The sequence below is a fragment of the Camelus bactrianus genome, chromosome 19 (genome assembly GCF_048773025.1).
Source record: "Camelus bactrianus isolate YW-2024 breed Bactrian camel chromosome 19, ASM4877302v1, whole genome shotgun sequence".
In the NCBI taxonomy this organism is placed as follows: domain Eukaryota; kingdom Metazoa; phylum Chordata; class Mammalia; order Artiodactyla; family Camelidae; genus Camelus; species Camelus bactrianus.
In genome coordinates, this window is record NC_133557.1 from 8,941,474 (window position 1) to 8,960,446 (window position 18,973).

The 18,973-nt window shown below is 45.9% G+C and overlaps 1 protein-coding gene and 1 non-coding gene across 2 annotated transcripts; both read left to right on the plus strand.

Moving 5' to 3' along the window:
- Positions 1 to 4,509: 4,509 nt before the first annotated feature.
- On the plus strand, positions 4,510 to 16,055 carry SIRPB2 (signal regulatory protein beta 2). Its single transcript, XM_010960940.3, has 5 exons — positions 4,510 to 4,710; positions 9,515 to 9,880; positions 10,981 to 11,322; positions 11,863 to 11,928; positions 12,876 to 16,055. The coding sequence occupies exons 1-5, from the start codon at positions 4,590 to 4,592 to the stop codon at positions 12,971 to 12,973; spliced, it is 993 nt and encodes a 330-aa protein (XP_010959242.2). The 5' UTR covers positions 4,510 to 4,589; the 3' UTR covers positions 12,974 to 16,055.
- TRNAD-AUC (transfer RNA aspartic acid (anticodon AUC)) lies at positions 14,990 to 15,062 on the plus strand. Its single transcript has one exon. It is a non-coding gene; the product is annotated as a tRNA-Asp (tRNA).
- Positions 16,056 to 18,973: the final 2,918 nt, after the last annotated feature.

Genomic DNA, 18,973 nt, shown 5'->3' on the forward strand with positions numbered 1-18,973 from the left:
AGTGAAGAGACAGGTTTAATTTTTTTTTTAATTTCCTTGTGCATTTTTCCTCTTCACAGTAATCCAGTTCTTCCCTGTGCAGCATTGTCCCTTGTCAAAGCTGGAGCCTAAGACTTGTTGCCTCGAGGAGGGGGCTGGAAGGATTCCAGCTAGAACAGAGAAGACCATCTGCTCGGAAGAGGGCTGAGCTTAGGAAAGTCCCTACAGAAAGAAAGAAGGGGACGCCTTCCCTATGACTTGAAATGAAGTGGAGGAAGGGCAGGAGTCAGGATGCTAGGGTCCTGACACCCCCACACTCTAGGGTCAAAACCCTGGAGTGGGATGAGGATGGTGTATACAAATTCCAAATACGTTTAAAGATCCAAGAGCAGGAGGGATTTGGCCTGGCTGCTAAGGGTGCCACAGGCCACCATGGGCCATGGTCAATCTGATACCTGAGCAATAGATCAAAAATAGTGAAGAAATTGAATTATCTCCAGAAACTGATGTGTATGGTTAACCCTAGGGAAGGTAATATTGGGGAGCCCTATGAAGGAGGCTTTGAATTCTGTGCATTATGAACCCCACGTGAGACAGGAAAGAAGGGGGCAGGGCATAGCTATTAATGGAATGACACAGCAGTGAGCACCAAGTTGGTGGAAAATCCAACTCTAAGTAGACCTTGAGCCCCCAGATGGCCAGAGACTTGACTTCAGTAGAACTTGAGCTTCATTGTATGCTCACTGTAATATATTAGCATGGTAAATGACACACACACAGGCATATGATATTTCCAAGGTTAACCATAAAAGGTCCAAAAGTGGGCAGTACCCAATTCCCGGGAATCCCAGCCCCTTCCCCAAAGTAGTTGGAATAATCCTCCCACTTTTTAACATATGAAGTTACTGAGCACATAAAAACTAACAACCCCACACCTCATGGCTGCTCTCCCTTCTGAGTGTGTATGGAGTGTGTACCTACTTTTACTTTAAGCTAAACACCCACCCCCATGTCTCGTGGCCTCTCTGGCCTTCTGAGATGGCCTATACTCAGTCTATGGAGTGTGTATCTCTCTGAATAAATCTAATTTTACTGTACTACGTTTTGCTTTTGAATTCTTTCCTGCACAAACTCAAGGAGCCTTACTTGATGGGGTGAGTCCCAGGGACTCGTCCAAGACCTGGGACGTGGCCATCCTCTCGTGCCCCATTTTCTTGTATCACATGGATGCCTGTGGTAAATTGCAAAAATATTCACAATTTTTTACCCCCTCCCTGCATGCACACCCTCTGCAATCTGACTTTGCTGCTCCTCCTATCAAGAAGTGAAGTCTATTTTCCATCCCTTGAATCTGCTCTGGTCTTGTGACATGCTTTGGCCAAAAAGCAATGTGGAAGAAGTAACACTGTACCTTGTAACTTCTGCTCCCTCTCAGAACTGCCCCCTCAACTGAACAAGCCCGGACTAGCCTCCTGGAGGGTGAGCAACCACATGGAAGAGAACTGAGGTGGCCCAGGTGACAGTCAGCCAACCCCAGTAGCAAAGCCACCTAGCCAACCTGACACTGATCTCAAGTGCATGGCAATCCCAGTCAAAAATCAGCTGATGATGGACATTTGGGTTGTTTCCGTATCTTGGCTATTATAAATAGTGACTGCTATGAACATTTGGTTCCATGTGTCTTTTTGAATTATATTTTTCTTCAGCTATATGCCCAGGAGTGGGATTGCTGGATCAGATGGTAAGCCTATTTTTAGTTTTTTAAGGAACCTCCATGCTGTCCTTCATAGTGACTGCACCAGTTTACATTCTCACCAAAATTCATCAAATTGTGCATCTGAAATATGTGTAGTTTACTGTACAGGAACCCCACCACAATAAAGGTGTTATCAATCAATCATAATCACCAATGAGGAAAAAAAATCGGCTGAGATGTGTGGAACCACGGAGCCAAGCCCAGACAGAAGTATCAACCCACAGAATCACCAACTAAATAAATGGTTTTATTGTTTCAAGCTATCACACTTTTGGGGTGGTTTCTTACACAGCAATACAATGCCTTACTTAGTAAAATAAAATTAGTTTTAAGTAAAACTGGAGAAAAAAAGAAATAGCTGAGAAAGGACTTCACATAGTTGAGGGTCTGATTCAAAAGTTCCTTGTGAGGATGACATGGAGGTCCTGAGGGTCTGGTGGAATTTTCTAGGCCTGTGGTCTGTTCAAAGAGGCTGTAATACACAGGTCTCCTCAACAGGAGAACAAGTAGAGGAAGCAATGGGATTTAGCAGTGGTGCCAATGCAAGGTCCCAAAGGGCCACACAGTACCAGCCGCACCTCAACAGACCCAGTGCAAAGTGCTCAGGAAGCGGGCCAGACCACCCTCCTAGACGGTACTCACACCCAGACCCCCAGACAGTGTTGCCAAGTCCAAACTCATTCTGCTCGCCACACGACAGGCCAATAAATCGGGAGATGCGGTGTTGGGGCAAGGAATAGCGACTTTATTCGGAAAGCCGGCAGGCCGAGAGAATGGCAGGCTAATGTCTTGGAGAACCATCCTGCTCTAGTCAGAATACAGGCTCCTTTTATACAAAAAATAAGGGAGGGAGAGGGAAAATAAGGGAGGGGGTGTGGTTGATTTTTGTAATTTTCTTGCTGCAGGCATTCTTTGTTCTTGCAGCCATCCCCGTGGGCTAGGTCGTGGTGTCCCTGTAAACCTCCAACAAAACAAAGGTTATTCTCTACTACAACAGTGCTCAGACCCAAGTCCCAGCATCCCGCCCCAGGAAGAAACTTCAGCTTCCTCTGCACCCAGGACCCTGTGGAGTAAGAAGGAAGGAGGGAAGCACTGAAAGCTCGAGCTTTTTTTTTTTTTTCCTGGAAGAGATCCAGTTAACCTAAAAGAGAATGATGGCGGTATATATCGTCCTAACTCCACCCCATACATGCAACCATATTTCTATTTTTATTTTACAGAGCAGGAAACTGAGGCACAAAGTGCTTACATGATCACTAAGGTCACACAGGCAGATCTGGGTAAAGCCAAGATTTGAACCCAGACAGTGCAGCTAAAGGGGCTGTCAGAGCCTAGAAGGGCCTGGGATTGCTTTAATTGGCAAACAAGCCTTTTCTTCCTAACAGCCAGTGTGATGGGTGTTAACCAAGGAAGTTTAGATCAGTTGCAGAAAATTAAGATGCCCCGAACATAAATTTTTGCACAATCTGATTGTGTTACATTTGGACCCCAGGTAAAGGAGGTTTAGGGAGTTGCCCATGATTATACAATTAGAAATGGGGTCTGTGCCCACCCTGCACTGCCAAAAGGAGGCCTCCAGGAGGCCTGTTTTTTAATAAATCCTCTTTCTTAAGTAAATGTTACCCCCTTTATTTCCTACATATCATCAGTAAGGATGGCTATTATATTTAGCCTTTACATTGTGCTGAGCCCTCCGGCACATATCTCAAATAATTCCTGCAATACCATTCTTAGGAAGAGATCATTTTACAGATGAGGTAACAAAGGCTCAGAGATGACAAGTGACTTCGTTTTGTTTTTTTTTTAACATTTGTTTATTGAGTAATAGTCACTTTACAATGTTGTGTCAAATTCCAGTGTAGAGCACAATTTTTCAGTTATACATGAACATACATATATTCATTGTCACATTTTTTTTCGCTGTGAGCGACCACAAGATCTTGTATATATTTTCCTGTGCTATACAGTATAATCTTGTTTATCTATTCTACATTTTGAAATCCCAGTCTGTCCCTTCCCAACCCCCGCCCCCTTGGCAATCACAAGTTTGTATTCTATGTCTATAAGTATGTTTCTGTTTTGTATTTATGTTTTCTTTTGTTTTGTTTTGTTTTTAGATTCCACATATGAGTGATCTCATGTGGTATTTTTCTTTCTCTTTCTGGCTTACTTCACTTAGAATGACATTCTCCAGGAGCATCCATGTTACTGCAAATGGCGTTATGTTGTCGGTTTTTATGGCTGAATAGTACTCCATTGTATAAATATACCACTTCTTCTTTATCCAGTCATCTGTTGATGGACATTTAGGCTGTCTCCATGTCTTGGCTATTGTAAATAGTGCTGCTATGAACATTGGGGTGCAGGTGTCATCCTGAAGTAGGGTTCCTTCTGGATATATGCCCAGGAGCAGGATTCCTGGGTCATACGGTAAGTCTATTCCTAGTCTTTTGAGGAATCTCCATACTGTGTTCCATAGTGGCTTCACCAAACTGCATTCCCACCAGCGGCAACAAGTGCCTTTGAAAGGTCACACAGCCAGGAAAAGGCAGGCTCAATTCTTGATCCACAGTTGGACTGACTTGCAGGCATACTATGACAGCCGTGCTCATCTCCCTCCCAGGGTGCCAAGGACAGGGCCTGGAAAGGGGCATTAAGGTTTTGGCACAGTGATTACAGGAACTACTGCCCAGACACGAAAGCCGGAAACCCCTCCACCCATCTTCTTCCTCTTGCACCAGCAATCTTGTCTTGCTGTAGTGAAAACACTTCCCCAAGTAGCCTTGGCCATGAGAAGCAGAAAAAGCCTTGTCCAAGACCCCACTTCAGAGTCCAGCCTCCAGCAGAGGGTAGAATGGCAGACAGTCTAGGGGACCACAGGCGGTGCCCTGTGGCCCTTTTGATGCCCACCCCTCCCTGCCTGGCTCACTCACCTCCCTGCTCCCGGCTGCTGGCACTGCTCCTTGTCCTCTCAGGTGAGTAGGTCTGGGACAGAAGAGGGTCCACCCCTGGCTCATCCTATAAAGGGCCCCAGCAGGGGCTTGACCCCACCAAGATGGAGTGGGAGGAGGGAGATGAGAGCTTTCCTGATCCCAGCAGAGCACAGACCAAGTGTCCAGAGAAGGAGAACTTTTGGGGCAGCACAGGGATCCCAGGCTCAGGGCTTACACTGATGGGCTTCAGCTCTGCCACTTGTGTGCCCATGTCAGATGCTCTCCTATAGAGAGCCACTCATAGGCCCTTTCTCTAGAGGTGCTGTGAGTATTAAATATAAGAATGGTGAGCTTCAGCCCAGGATCAGCTACATAATTTGCCCAGCCCAGCGCAAAATGAAAACAGGTCCTTTGTACAAAAATTATTAAGAATTTTATGACAGCAACAGTAGAGCATTAAGGCAAGCATGAGTCCCTTCTAAGCACGAGGCCTTTTGCAACTCTACAAATCATACGTCCACAAGCCAACAGGGCTGTATAAAATGGGGCTAATTCTAGGACCCACCTCATAACTGGAGGATTCAACAAAATAATACCTGTAAATACTTGGCACAATGTAAAGATTTAATAACTGACGGCAATTATTATCATACTCATGTCTCCCCTAAGTCAGCCTAAGGCTGAGTTAGCCTGAGTTTTGGGGCTTCTGGGTATAGCTCAGCCTCTGAGCCCAGAACCCTCTGATCCACCAGACAAGCTGTGTAGCTCTTAGTGGGCTCATTCCATCCCCTACCCATCCGGGTCTCTGCCCCACACCCTACTGAAATCTAGATTCTGTTCATCATACCTTGGGGCCCCCAGGATGGTCACCCCAAGAGAAGCCCCTGTGGGGCCCAGGTGTGGAGTCAGACCTGGATGCTCCCTCACTCACTGGCTGTGACTTGAGGACCCCCTCTCTTCTCCAAGCTGGTTTCCTTGATTATAAAGTGTGAATCATAATTCCTAGTCTCTCATTTCACAAATACTTTTGAGTGTCCACTATGTGTTAGGCAGTAAGCTGGGAAATCATGTATCAAAATGAACTGGGATCAAATATATTCAAAATATTTTTGGAAAATGTTGATTTCTACCAGGCTTTCAAAAGGGAACCCCTTGACAGGGATCATGAAAACCAGGGTAGGCAGGTGGAAAATGTATGGGAAGGAATCCCAGAGCTGTGGGAAAGGGTTGGTCCAGTTCCACGGACAAGGTACAGACAAAGCTCCCAGGGCATTTCCCAAAGTCCAATGACAGCACGGAAGGAGAATCAAAAAGGGGAAAGTGAGAAGGGACAGGGAGCCTTATTCCAGGCTCCAGTTTCCTCCCTGCCATTTCGCTTACTCAGACTTGCCCTAGCTGGGATAAGAATCATGGGACTTCCTGAACCCTCGCCTTTTCCCAGTGCCTCTTCTCCATCAGTTCTCCCTTTCTCATCACACACAGAAGCTTCATCTTCATAAATTTGTTAACAGCTTTACTGAGGTGCAATTGACATACAATGAACTGTACATATTTAAGGAGTACAGATGACACTTTTTGTGGGCATTGGACATGTTTCACATTTATGAACTTACCGCCCAGATAATCAAGGTGATGAATACATCTAACACTTCCAAAAATTTCCTGGTGATTCAGCCTTTCCACTCCTCCTCCTCCTCCCCAGGCAACTGCTCACCTGCTTCCTGCCACTATAGATTAGTTTGTGTTTTCTAGACTTTTATACAACAAACATCATACATCATGTATTCCTCTTTGCGTAGCTCCTTTTACTCATCATAATCATTCTGAGATTGATTCATGTTGTTGCACATGTCAATAGTCACATCTTTTCATTTCTATCTACTGTCGGGGTAAATCACAGTTTGTTTTACCACTCACCTACTGTCAGACATTTGGGTTGCTTGCAGTTTGGGGCTATTACATATAAAGCGTCTGTGAACATTTGTGTAAAAGTCTTTGGGTGGACATATGCTTTCATTTCTCTTGGGAAAATACCTAAGAATAAAATGAGTAGATCATATGGTAGGTGATTATTGAACTTTTTAAGACACTGCCAAAATGTTTTCCAAAGTGGTTGCACTATTTTACGTTTTCATCATCAGTGTATGGGGATGGTGTTTCCCCCGCATCCTTGCCAACACTTGGTATGGTCAGTCTTTTCAATTTTCAGTTGTTCTGAAAGTGTGTAGTAATATCTCATTGTGCTTTTAATTTGCATTTCTCTACTGTGTAATAATGTTAAACATCTTTCGTGTGCCTCCTTTTTGAGGAAGGTCTGTTCAACTCCCATTTTTAAATTGTGTTTCTTATTATTGAATGTTGAGAAGTCTTTATATATTCTGGTTGCAAACCTTTTTATCAGATGTATGCCTTGCAGAGATTTGCTTCTACCCTGTGGCTTGTCTTGTCATTCTTTCACAAGTGTCTTTTGAGTTCCTTTCAAACAAGATTTCTTAATTTTTATTAATATAGCCACTCCAGCTTTCTTTTGATTAGTGTTAGTATGATATATTTGTCCATCATTCTCCTTTTAACGTATTTGCACATTTCTATTTAAAGTGGATTTCTTACAGGCAACGTATAGTTGGATCTTACTTTTTTATCCAATCTGACAATCTCTAACTTACTGAAAGTATTTAGACCATGTACATTTAAAGTAATTTTGATATGATTAGGTTTACTGTTAACTTCCTGTTTGTCCTACTGGTTCTTTGTTCTTTTTTCCCCTCTTTTTCTGTCTTCTTTTAGTACTTTAATATTTTATAAGGTTATTTTACCTCCTTTATTAGCTTATTAGCTACAACTCTTTATTTTGTAATTTAGTGGTTGCTTTAGGGTTTATAATATATTTCTTTAACTGATCACCATCTACCTTTAAGCAATATCGTACCATTTCACATATAGTGTAAGAACCTTAAGATGGTATATTTCCCTACCCCCCCGCCTTTATTCTATTGCTGTATTAACTTTGCTGATACATGCGTTATAAGCCTCACAATAGAGCAGTATTATATTTTATTATTTGGGAGCCTAGCTTTTCAGATTTGCTGGATGGGACTAGAGTACTTCTCTCTGGGTTGAATACTCTCTTCTGTAGTCTACCCATTGCCCCATCAGTCATGAGGTTTTCCTGTCCGACAGGCAGGAACTGGCAGTATTCCCAGCCCTGCCCTGAGCGGCGGGCACAGTTCAGTGCATACGTGTGAGGAAGCAGCCTGAGGCCAGGGAAAGGACCACCAGAAAGTATCGAGAGAATAAGATCCGACTGATTCAAATCATTGTGTTTGGGGGTGAGTGTTGCTGAACTTCTTGGAAGTAAGGACACCAAGGACAAACAGAATCCCTAGGATTAAACATGGGGTGTGAACTTGGTCACAAATGTGAGGCAGTTCTTAGTGGCTAATGACGCATTCTTAGCTGAAAATGGGCAGGAAAAGAATTTAGAATTCCACAGCCCTTCCCCTGATCCTCTTAGAAGGGAATGTTTGCTTCATCTTTCTGCTCCTCCACCTCACTCGAAACTGAGAAACACCATGAGATACTGCACACTTAAGTCTTGGAGTGAGATCGAATTATTCCCAAGGACTGAGGGGAGCACAGATTAAGGGAAACTCGGGGCACAAAACCGATGAGCCTGTGGTGAGCAGAACTTTGTCACCTGATCTGTGTCCAAATCCTGGTCATGACATCTACTGACGGTTTCCCTCAGGTATCTTCACCTCTCTAAGCACTAGTTTTCTCTCAAAAATGGAGGACCTCACAGAGTTCTTGGATGGAGTGCCTGTGGTGATGTTCGTAACCCAGGTGTAGAAGAACTTCCACGGGAGGCCTCGGCCCTCTTTCTCTGAGCCCAGTCTGAGGCCAAACTCAACCAGTCAACCTATCACCAAACCAGACCCACTTCACAACGCATCAACAGGTGTTGTAGTATGTTGAAGGAGCCACAGGAGGCAGGAAGGGCCTCTACACCGAACATCACAGCACACAAACTTTACATGATACATTTGAAGGTTAAGAGCAGTGACTCCAGAAACAGACTGCAAGGGGTTGGATTGAGGCTCTGTCACCTTCTTTTTGGCTGATGTGTTAGTTTGCTAGGGCTGCCATGACAAGGTACCACAGGCTGCAGGTTTAAACAACAGAAATTTATTTTTCACAATTCTGGAGGCCTGAGGTCCAAGATGAAGATGTGGGCAGTTGGTTTCTTCTGAGGCTCTCTCGTTGGCTTGCAGATGGCTGTCCTCGCTCCATGTTTTCACGTGATTCCCTAATCTCCTCTTCATATAGGGACACCAGTTATATCGGGTTAGGACCTACCTGGGTGACCTCATTTTAACTTAATCACTTATTTAAAGACCTTATCTCCAATGCAATCACATTCTGAGGTAACAGGGGTTAGGACTTCAATCTATGAATTTGGGAGGGAGGCACAGTTCAGCCCAATAGACAGTAATCCTGGGAAAGTTACCCAACCTTCCTGGGCTCTCAAAATCTTCTGCTGTGCGATGGGGATGATGCTGCCCAGCTCAAAAGAGTGTTGGTGGAATAAACAAGACCTGCTGTGCCTGGCACATGGTGAGCTCTCAAGTGCCACCTATTACTCATAAGTTCTCCGTTCAATAGCTCTGTGCTCTCTCTCTCCCCAGCCAGCTGCCTCACCTCCTCTTTTACTCCCCTTTCCACCAGGACTCTTCCAGTGTTCTGAGCACCTGTTCTCAGCCAGCTAACAGCTGGTTTATTTTAAGCTTGCCTCTTAGGGCTCCAAGTCCCTCCCGCCCAGCACGAGGCCTTTCTTCCTCTGTTGCAGGACCTTCTGAGCAGAGCAACGGGGATGAGTGGCAGGTGCTGCAGCCCGAGGGCCCCATGCTAGTGGCAGAAGGTGAGACCCTCCTGCTTAGGTGTACAGTAGTCGGAACCTGCACCGACGACATGATAAAATGGATCAAGGTGAGCAATCAGGACCAACAGGAAATTTATAACTTCAAACATGGCCTCTTCCCCGGAGTGATGCCTGTAATCCAGAAGACACTGGAGCCACTTAACTGCGACTATTCCATCTATATCCACAAAGTCACCAGGGAGCATGCTGGAACCTACCACTGTGTGAGGTTTGATGGCTTGAGTGAGCACTCAGAAAGGAAGCTGGGTGAGGGCACCTCAGTGCTTGTGAAGGGTGAGTATCAGGTCCTGCAGGTCATTGCATTCTGTTCTGCCTCCCAGTATCAGCCACCCTTATCCACAGTCATGCGGTACACACAAAATCTCAGTGGCACACAGCAACTAGTATACCTCATTCACGTTTGCAGGCAGCTGGGGTGGTTCTGTTCTACACGTCTCATTCCAGGGCCCAGACTGGCCAGAGTACATATTTCTCATGGAGATGGCAGAAGCACAAGAGGGCAAGTCCCAACCCCCACAGCACATTTCAAGCTTCTGCTCATATAATGTCTGCTAACAGTCCATCCATTGAAGCAAGTCACATGGCTAAGGTCACAGTCAAGAGACAAGGAAGTGTACCCTGCCACCATGAGGCCACGGCAGGAGTATGGATGTACCACACTGTCAGAGGGGAGTCAGGAACTGGGGCTGGTCACTGAATCTACCACACTCCCCAAGTAATCAGTCATGCTATCTGTGAGTCCACCTTTGGTGACTTGGGCACCCAAATCCTGGGTCTATCATTCAATGGAAGTGTGTTCTTAAATCAGTCACTTCAGCTCTATATCCATCAAGTGCTTAATCTGTAAAATAGGCAACATAATTCCCACTTCAAAGATCATCCAGGTGATGAAATAGAAGCATGGGCGTTTGTGAAACCACCCTGTAAACTGCTGACGTGGAGGGTATCTGTGTGCATGTGTTGGGGCGGGCGGTGAGGGTGGGGGTTCATTTTAACTTAATGCAAGAATTTCAGGAAGTCTTCTCTGGCTCCTTCCAAGCTGGGACAGATGCCTTCTCTTGGTCCAGCAGTCCTCTGGGTTTCCAACTTCAGGGGGATTTTCTGGACCATCTTCACCACCAGACTGAGCACTCCTTCGGGGCAGGACATCTGTGTGTCTTGCCGAGCTTCCTTTCCCCCAGTCCTAGCATCAGCACATAGTAGGTACTGAGAACTTCTTCACTGAGGGAATCAGCTAGTGAACAATGAGCGAATGCAGGAGCGAGTGGCTAAGTGAAGACATCGGAGAGGGAAAGGGAGGGAAGCTATGAGGGAGGAAATGAGTGGACTCGGGAGGAAGAGCAGGAGCAACAAAGTCCTCTCTTTGGTTTCAGGAGCTGGAGACCCAGAGCCAGACCTCCGGATCATCCAACCCCAGGAGTTGGTGTTGGCAACCACTGGAGACACTGTCTTCCTGAACTGTACGGTGCTTGGAGATGGTCCCTCGGGACCCATCAGGTGGTTTCGGGGCACTGGTCTGAGCCGGGAGGCCATTTACAACTTTAGAGGCATTTCCTCCCCCAATGTGACAGCGGTCCAGGCCTCCAACAGCGATTTCAGCATTCTTCTGCATGACATCTCCACTGAGTCTGCAGGCACTTATTATTGTGTAAAGTTTCAGAGGCAACCCAGCAGGCAATACCAATCTGGACAGGGCACCAGGCTCAGAGTGAAAGGTGAGACAGGTGGTCCAGGAGGTGCTGGGGGAGAGGGGGAGGTGGTCCACAAGGAACTTTTTACCATGTCCCAAACAAGCCAGCTCTTCTTAGCCTCAATCCCTTTACATAGGCTGTCTCCCCCTGCCTGGACTCCCTCTTCTTTTCTGTGAAGAACTCCTTCAAGGCCCAGCACAAATAGCCCCTCTTCTGTGAAACCTTCTCCTTCTCACAGGCAGAGTTAATTTCTCCCCATTCAGGGCTCCACAGAACTTTGTACATACTGTTAATGATTCAACAAACATCTCTTACATGCCTGTTGACTGCTCTGCACTGTACTAGATGCTGCAGATACTGCCATGATGCAGACATTGTCCCTACCCCAGAGATGCTCAATCAGATCTAACTAGTCCTTCATAGTCACAGGGTTTGACTTCTAGTCCCCATCCCAGGTAGAAACTGGCAGATTCATCTCAGTGACCTCAGTTTCTAACACAAGGGCTCAGGAAGTGGAGGGATAGAAAGAAAAGGGGAAAGTGAGACTGCTTCTCTCCCTTGCAGCAAAGCGCACCTCTCCCAAAGAGTCAGAATTCACCAGTGAACGTGTAGTCAAGATGTCTCCATCAGGTGAGTGTATCTACCTCCAACTAACTGGAGTTAACCAGTCCTACACATGTAGGGGGTACCAAACATGGCTTGGCCATGGGAAGAAAGCAGTCCCAGACTTCCAGAGCCTATCTGCCACCAAGAAAGTTCCCAGGACTCCATCTCAGCTGTAGAACCAGAACCCAGAGAACCATGTTAAAGCTCAGTGGAAGGAAAGACTTTCTAACAGTGCTAACTATTCAGTGGGCAGTCTTGTCTGCGAGGTAGTGAGCTCCCCATGATTCAGTGCAAGGATACACCGTGAAGCTGTGCATAACTGTGCTGAAGAATGTGGCTTTGTAGCCAGCCTCCGTGGATCGAGCCCTTTGCCAGCTGTGAGATTGTGGACAGGTTGTCTCCCTCCTTGAATCTCTGGTGTCCTGTGCTGTGCACTCGAGGGCATTCAATAACTGAGGGGAACTTGTAATAGAGGTGACCTGGTTAGCCTCCCTGATGCTCAGCCCTGTTCCTGCCACTCTTGGGAGCCAGACCACCTGGTCCCATCACTGCTCTGATACATATGGCCCTGAGCAAATCACTTCCCTACTCGGGGTCTCTCTCCTCATCTATACAAGTTGCTGTCCTACCTTGCATGATGAGTTTGAGGCTCATAGAAGGCAGTTAGGAAGTGCTTAGCTCAGGACCTAGGACAGAGGAGCTGAGCAGCCAATAATGAAAGTAGTTTTCTAATTATTATCAGAGCTCAGGGATGCAGTCAAGGTGATTAAAGGTATAGGCAGGATATTGGGCAAAGCCTCTTTGAGCCCGGGACAGGGAAAGGGGTGGTCTTTGATCTCTTTCAGTGTAGAAAGGGTGTGGCCCCAGAGTTTATACAGAAGCTGAGTCCAACTTCACCATAGGGGCTCTGAGCTCTGGGCTGTCAGGGACTCAACTGGGGTCCTTCCTCAGCCTTCCCCTGTGTCCCCCAGGCCTCCTGTCCATGCTCACACTTGTGGTCCTGGGGCTGAAGACAGTGACCTTGGCTGTACTTCTGCTGGTCCTGGTTGCCCGCCGGAGGAGCCCTTGACAAGAAGATGTCAAAACTTCAGGCCCAGCAGAGCTGTGCTCATCTTAGCATGGGGTGTTGGATGAGGGGTCAGCCCCAGAGTGGATCCTCTGAGTCAGAGAGGGCTCAGGGCTCCCCAGCCACTTCTCTGTCTCCAGTTCCAACCTCTAGATGCCCCCAGACCACGTGACGAACTCCGGGATCACTACACCTGATTTCAGTTCACTTGGTGTAATTCCCCATTGGGTGCTGGGCTCCCCTCTGATGTGCCTTCCTCTCTCTTCTCAGCCTGTTCAAGCCCTCTTTGTCCTTCAAGGCCTTGCCCAGGTCTCTCTCAAGGCCCCTGTCCCTGCTGCAGCCCCTTCTGGAGTGCCCACCCCCTTGCTCTCTGCTCCATATTTTCTCATTCTTCAAGATCCAACTTGGAGTCCTTCCCAAAAGGTTTCCCTGAGCGTCTCTGAGCTTGCCCAGCCAGACCACCTGTGCCCCTCCATCCACATCCTTCTCTCCTCTTTTCCTGCCTTCTTTTCTTCCCTGCTGTGGCTGGCCTGGGTGGCTGTAATAGTTAGAATACAGAGTTGACAACTTTAACAAAACTGTTAAGTAACAGTGGGTCAAACAGTGACTCGAGAAAGTTGGTTTCGGTAGTAATTTTCAAGCATAAGAAAGCCAGGCAATTAGGGGGAACCCTGGTATTGAGACCCAGGATTCTTTGATCTTGTTGCTACCAGGTCCACATCCCAGGCAGAAAGACCAGGGAAGGAGGCAGTACAGGGGAGCATGACATTTTCTTCCAAGGGCAAAGTTAGAAATTTGCCTGCATTATATGTAATTGGCTGGAATGTTGTCACATGGTCACACCTAGCTGCAAGAAGGCTGGGAAATGTAGTCTTTATTCTGGCAAGAGTGTGCCCAGCTGAAATCTGTCACTGAACCAGAGAGTTAATATCAATAGATAACCAGTGACGTCCACCTCCGTGGCATAGAGGCAGCTTCTTCCTTGTTCCATGGGACACCTGAGTTCAGTTCCGAGCAGAAATGGCACCTCTTTGTACCACCTCCTCCACTAGGGCAGCATGATGAAGGGGAGTAGTTCTCAGGAAAAGGATATCTTTCTCCCCAGGGGATATATGACAATGGCTAGAGACATTTTTGGTTGTCACAACTTGGGGGGGGGCACTGTTGCCATCTAGTGGGTGGAGGTCCAAAATGCTGCTGAATATCCTATAATGCACAGGGCAGACCCCACAACCAAAAAGTTACCTGGCCCAAAGTATCAGTAGTACTGAGGTTGAGAAGCTCTGGTGTAGGTGAAGCAGGCATGCCCTGGAGTCAGACACGTCTGATTTCTAATCTTGATGCTCCTACTCCCTCCCTGTGTGCCATTAGTAACAAATCAGTCATTGCACCTCTTAGAACATTAGGGAAAATAAAGTGGACTCTGCATTGTATAAGAAATGATTCAATTCAGCATTGACTGAGGGCTTCCTAGGTGCCGAGTGCTCTGTGTATGGTCGGTGCACGAGAACTCCCTTTTCTCTTTCCACGCAAACACTTATTAGCACCTACCATGTGGGGAAGTGGAGCAGTCTGGATTTTTTTTGTTATAACAAACAGGAAAACAGCTTGAACAAAACTAAGCCTAAGGGGCCATTAATTTAGTCTCATGTTTTATGCCAGTTTCAGTGTATCCTGATGACCAGTGTTGTGGGTGGACCAGCCCATGTTGTTCTTATTATGATTGCAAGATGCCCTTCAGTGATAGCCATCACGGAACTCTGAAAAAATAGTTTATTACTTATAAGACCTGTAAATTACACAGCACTCCTGGAGGAGGTGAGGCGGGGGCATGTCACACAGCGAGGTGGTTGACGTGGTCGAGGTCGAGGTCAAAGTTAGGGAGAGAGAGAGGAATGGAGGGAGGGAGAGAGAGGGAAGAGAAAGCGCGCCTGAGGTTCTGTTTTATTGGGTTTGGTGGGCTCACTATTGGTGAATTTAAAACATAAAAGCAAGAATTTAAAGTACAGGAAGAGAGGGGAAGGGTGTAGCTCAGTGGTAGAGTGCATGCTTATCATGCACAGGGTCCTGGGTTCAATCCCCAGTACCTTCATTTAAAAAAAAAAAAGCCTAATTACCTCCCCTCCAAAAGAGAAGATACAAGTAAGCAAATAATAAATAAAGTTTTTAAAAACATGACTGTGAATTACATCTCAATAAAGCTGTTTAGAAAAATAAAAATAAAGTGCGGAAAGAGAAAAAAAAAAAAGTAGCTCAAATGATGGGTTATTGAAATCAACCAAGATCGCTAAAACAAAGGAGCCTCAGTTTGGGGAGGAGCCTGACTCCTTATCTAACGTGAGGCTGGCAATGTGTTTATTGGAGATAAACACACGGAAGGGGATGCCTCCTTGAAATGGACACTTCTGGAATCAAAGCTTAAATCAGACAGTCGCATTACAAAAAAGGAAAAAGAAACAACTGTCAGGGTTTACACTGCACTGAGAATTAAATAAATCATTGGATTACCAGACATCAAAAGAAAAGGGTAGATATAATAAACTGAATAATGTGACCCCACAAAAGATATCCAAGTCCTAACCCCTGGAACCTGTGAGTGTTTCCTTATACGGCAAAAAGGACTTTGCAGATGTGATTAAGGATCTTAAAGCGGGGAGGTTGTCCTGAATTATCCAGGTGGACCCTAAATGCAAACACAAGTGTCCTGATTTGACTAAGAAGAGAAGGAGAAGGCAATGTGACCACAAAGGCGGAGATGGGAGTGATGTGGCCACAAGCTAAAGAATGCTGACAGCAAGAATCTGGAAGAAGCAAGGAACAGATTCCCTCAGTGCCTCCCGAGGGAGGATGGCCCCCTAGCACCTAAATTTCAGCCCAGTGATACTGATTGTAGACTTTTAGCCTCCAAAGCTACGAGAGAATAAACTTCTGCTGTTTTATGTAGTATTTGTAGTAATGTGTTTTAGGAGCCAGAGGAAACTAACAGCATGGAACTGGGCTTCTGAACAAACTGGAGATGGTTCCCTCTGCTCCTGAAAACCTCCTCACCCGACAGGGTCCTGCATGATCTGATCCCTGCAAACCACACCCCCCCCACCTCTTCTCCCACCACCATCCCTGAGACTGACTCCACTCTGGCCCCACCTGGGCCTTGGCCACACACGTCGCCTAATTCACCCAAGTCTCTGCTTAACTGTTTCCTTCAAGAGGCCTCCTGGACAGCCCCGTCCACCGTGACATCTTCCTCCTTCTCATTTCCCATTTGCAGTTGACATTTTCTTCCCAGCACTTGCTGCTCCAAGTGAATGCCATGCCATGTGTCTGTTTCCTTGATGGCTATTTGCTGTCCCCATGGAATCTGAGCTCACCCAGGCAGGAACCTAATTTTTCACTATTGTAGCCCTTTTCATTCAGTCATAAAAAGTAGTTGAAGGCTAACAATGTGCCAGGCAGATGGTGGAAGGTGGGACTGGGGAAAGGCTAGGATGGGAACCAGGCTGGGGAAGAAACTTGGGGAGCAAGTGAGCTTTGGAGGGTAGGGATGCAGGTGGTACAGGGAGTGGGGTTAGGGGTGAAAGGGGCAGGGCTGAGTGGGGCAGGAGCTGCTGCTGCTGGCGCATCTTCAAGATAGGGGTGAGCCTGGAGGTTGCAATGGTGGTGGGACTTGGGGATGGGGGCGAGTGGGCAGGCAAATGGAGGGAGGGGCTGGAGCTAGGAAAGGGGGCGGGGAATGGAGCTGGGCCTTCAGCACCACCCCTACCCAGTTTTGTTAAGGATATTTAGGTAAGTGTTATGGAAAGGTAGTTTCAACTTCACACCCTCACATCCCCTTCTAATCAAACTGTAGGCCTAAATACCTCCAGATCATCTAGAGCTGGCTTCCAGAAACCAGACAAGGAAGCACTGTCCTACAGGCCAAAGAGAGAGAGAGGGTGGTGTAGTGGTTAGGAACATACTGGGTGCTCTGGAGGAAAAAAAAAGAGAAAGTAATTGGAATAAAATGATCTGTATTTCAATCCTCAGGTAGATAAGTGAGGTGCAGCCACCTCACCGGAGACCACGTGTTTGCAGTTCCCAGGGTCACCATTTCTCCCAGCCACAAAGGCAGCTATTTTATGGAAAATAAACATTTGTATTTATTGAAATTAGGTCCTATCTCACAGTCAGCTGAACATTCCTCCGGGGTTGCGAATGAAAAATATCGCTTGCCATTTTATCAGTAAACAGAGGATGTTGCAGCCATCAAGACATCACAGTGTAGCTGCTCCAGTGGTGCGCCCTGAGGGAACTAAGGCGCCTGCTGCCAAGCCCTCAGCCGCTGCAGCCACCCCCAGGGTGCCCCCTGAGGAGACTCAGAATGGGAAGCACAGGAAACTGGCCCTAGAGAGCTAAGGCCAGTTTGCATATCAAACAAATGTTTTCCATGAGCCAGACTCTTCCTATACATAGAGAAGTGCTAAATTCCTTAACTTGAGATACCTGGTTTTCTTTATTAACAGTAGTCTTTCATACAGGCACCGTAGTGTTCATAGTAGCACTATTTACAATAGCCAAGACATGAAAGCAATCTAAAAGTCCATTGACAGATGACTGGATAAAGAAGTTGTGATGTGTACACACACACACACACACACACACACACACACACACACAAATGAGATACTACTAAGCCATAAAAAAGAACAAAATAATGCCATTTGCAGCAGCATGGATGGACCTGGAGATTGTCATACTAAGTGAAGTGAGCTAGAAAGAGAAAGAAATACACCATATGCTATCACTTATACATGGAATCTTAAAAAAAAAAAAAAACGGACACAAATGAACTTATTTACAAAACATAACAGACTCACAGACATAGAAAACAAACTTATGGTTACCAGGGGAATAAAGGGAGGATGAAGGGATAAGTTGGGCGTTCAGGATTTACAGATACTAAGTACTATAGATAAAATAGATAAAACAACAAGGTCCCACTGTTTAGCACAGGGACTATATTCAATATATTATAATAGCTTATAATGAAGAATATGAAAAGGAATATCTATCTATCTATATGTATGACTGAATTACTAAGCTGTATACCAGAAATTAACACATCATAAACTGACAATATTTCAATTAAAAAAAAAATAATCTTTTGATCTTCCCCACTACCTAGTCTTTGTTGCAAAAAGTCACATATCCTGGATCCTCCCCTACCTCTTCAGAGCAGTCCCTTAGCGCTACCTGAGATGCTGCCTCCTGGGCTTAAATTCTTCAGAATGTCTGATGAATAAAACATAATTCTCAACTTTTAAGTTGTGCCTTTTCTTCAGTCGACAGGGTCCAAGTACCTGCCCTTTATCCTTGTCAAATTTTAAATCCTATCCAGAGTTCTGCATTCTATACAGATTTCTCACCTGGATATGCAGCTACTCAAGGTTTCATTTATTCACTCCTTCATTAATTCAGCAGAGACATTAAGTGGCTGTTTAATGCCAGTGACTACAGATCATGGGAGATAAAATGACAGCTAACACTTGCTGGGGCTTACTAAGTGTGAATCAGTGCTCGCAGTAGTTCACATCACTGCAGAAAAATGTGTTACAGCTTGGTGTTACAGCTCAGTTGTGACAGCAACCTGAATCAGCACAACAGAGCAACCACCACTCAAAGAGTCAAAGAACTCAGGTTTAATAACGCCAGCGGGATCAGAAAACTTACCACTGGAAGCTCTGGACCCGCTCTCTAGACACAGGCCTTTATAGGCTGCCAGTTTTACACTTTGCAACATCATATGCAAATAGAGTATAACAGAAGTTGACCAACCAGGAACAAGCTTTGTAGAAATAGACCAATCAGGAGTGAGAGAAGTAACCAATCAGGAGTGAGCTCCATGCAAATAAAGTACTACAAATGGACCAATCAGAAGTTAGGGAAGTGGACCAATCAGAAGTGAGAGTAATAACCAATCAGGAGTGAAGGAAATAACCAATCAGAAGTGAGCTCAGGGAACCAATA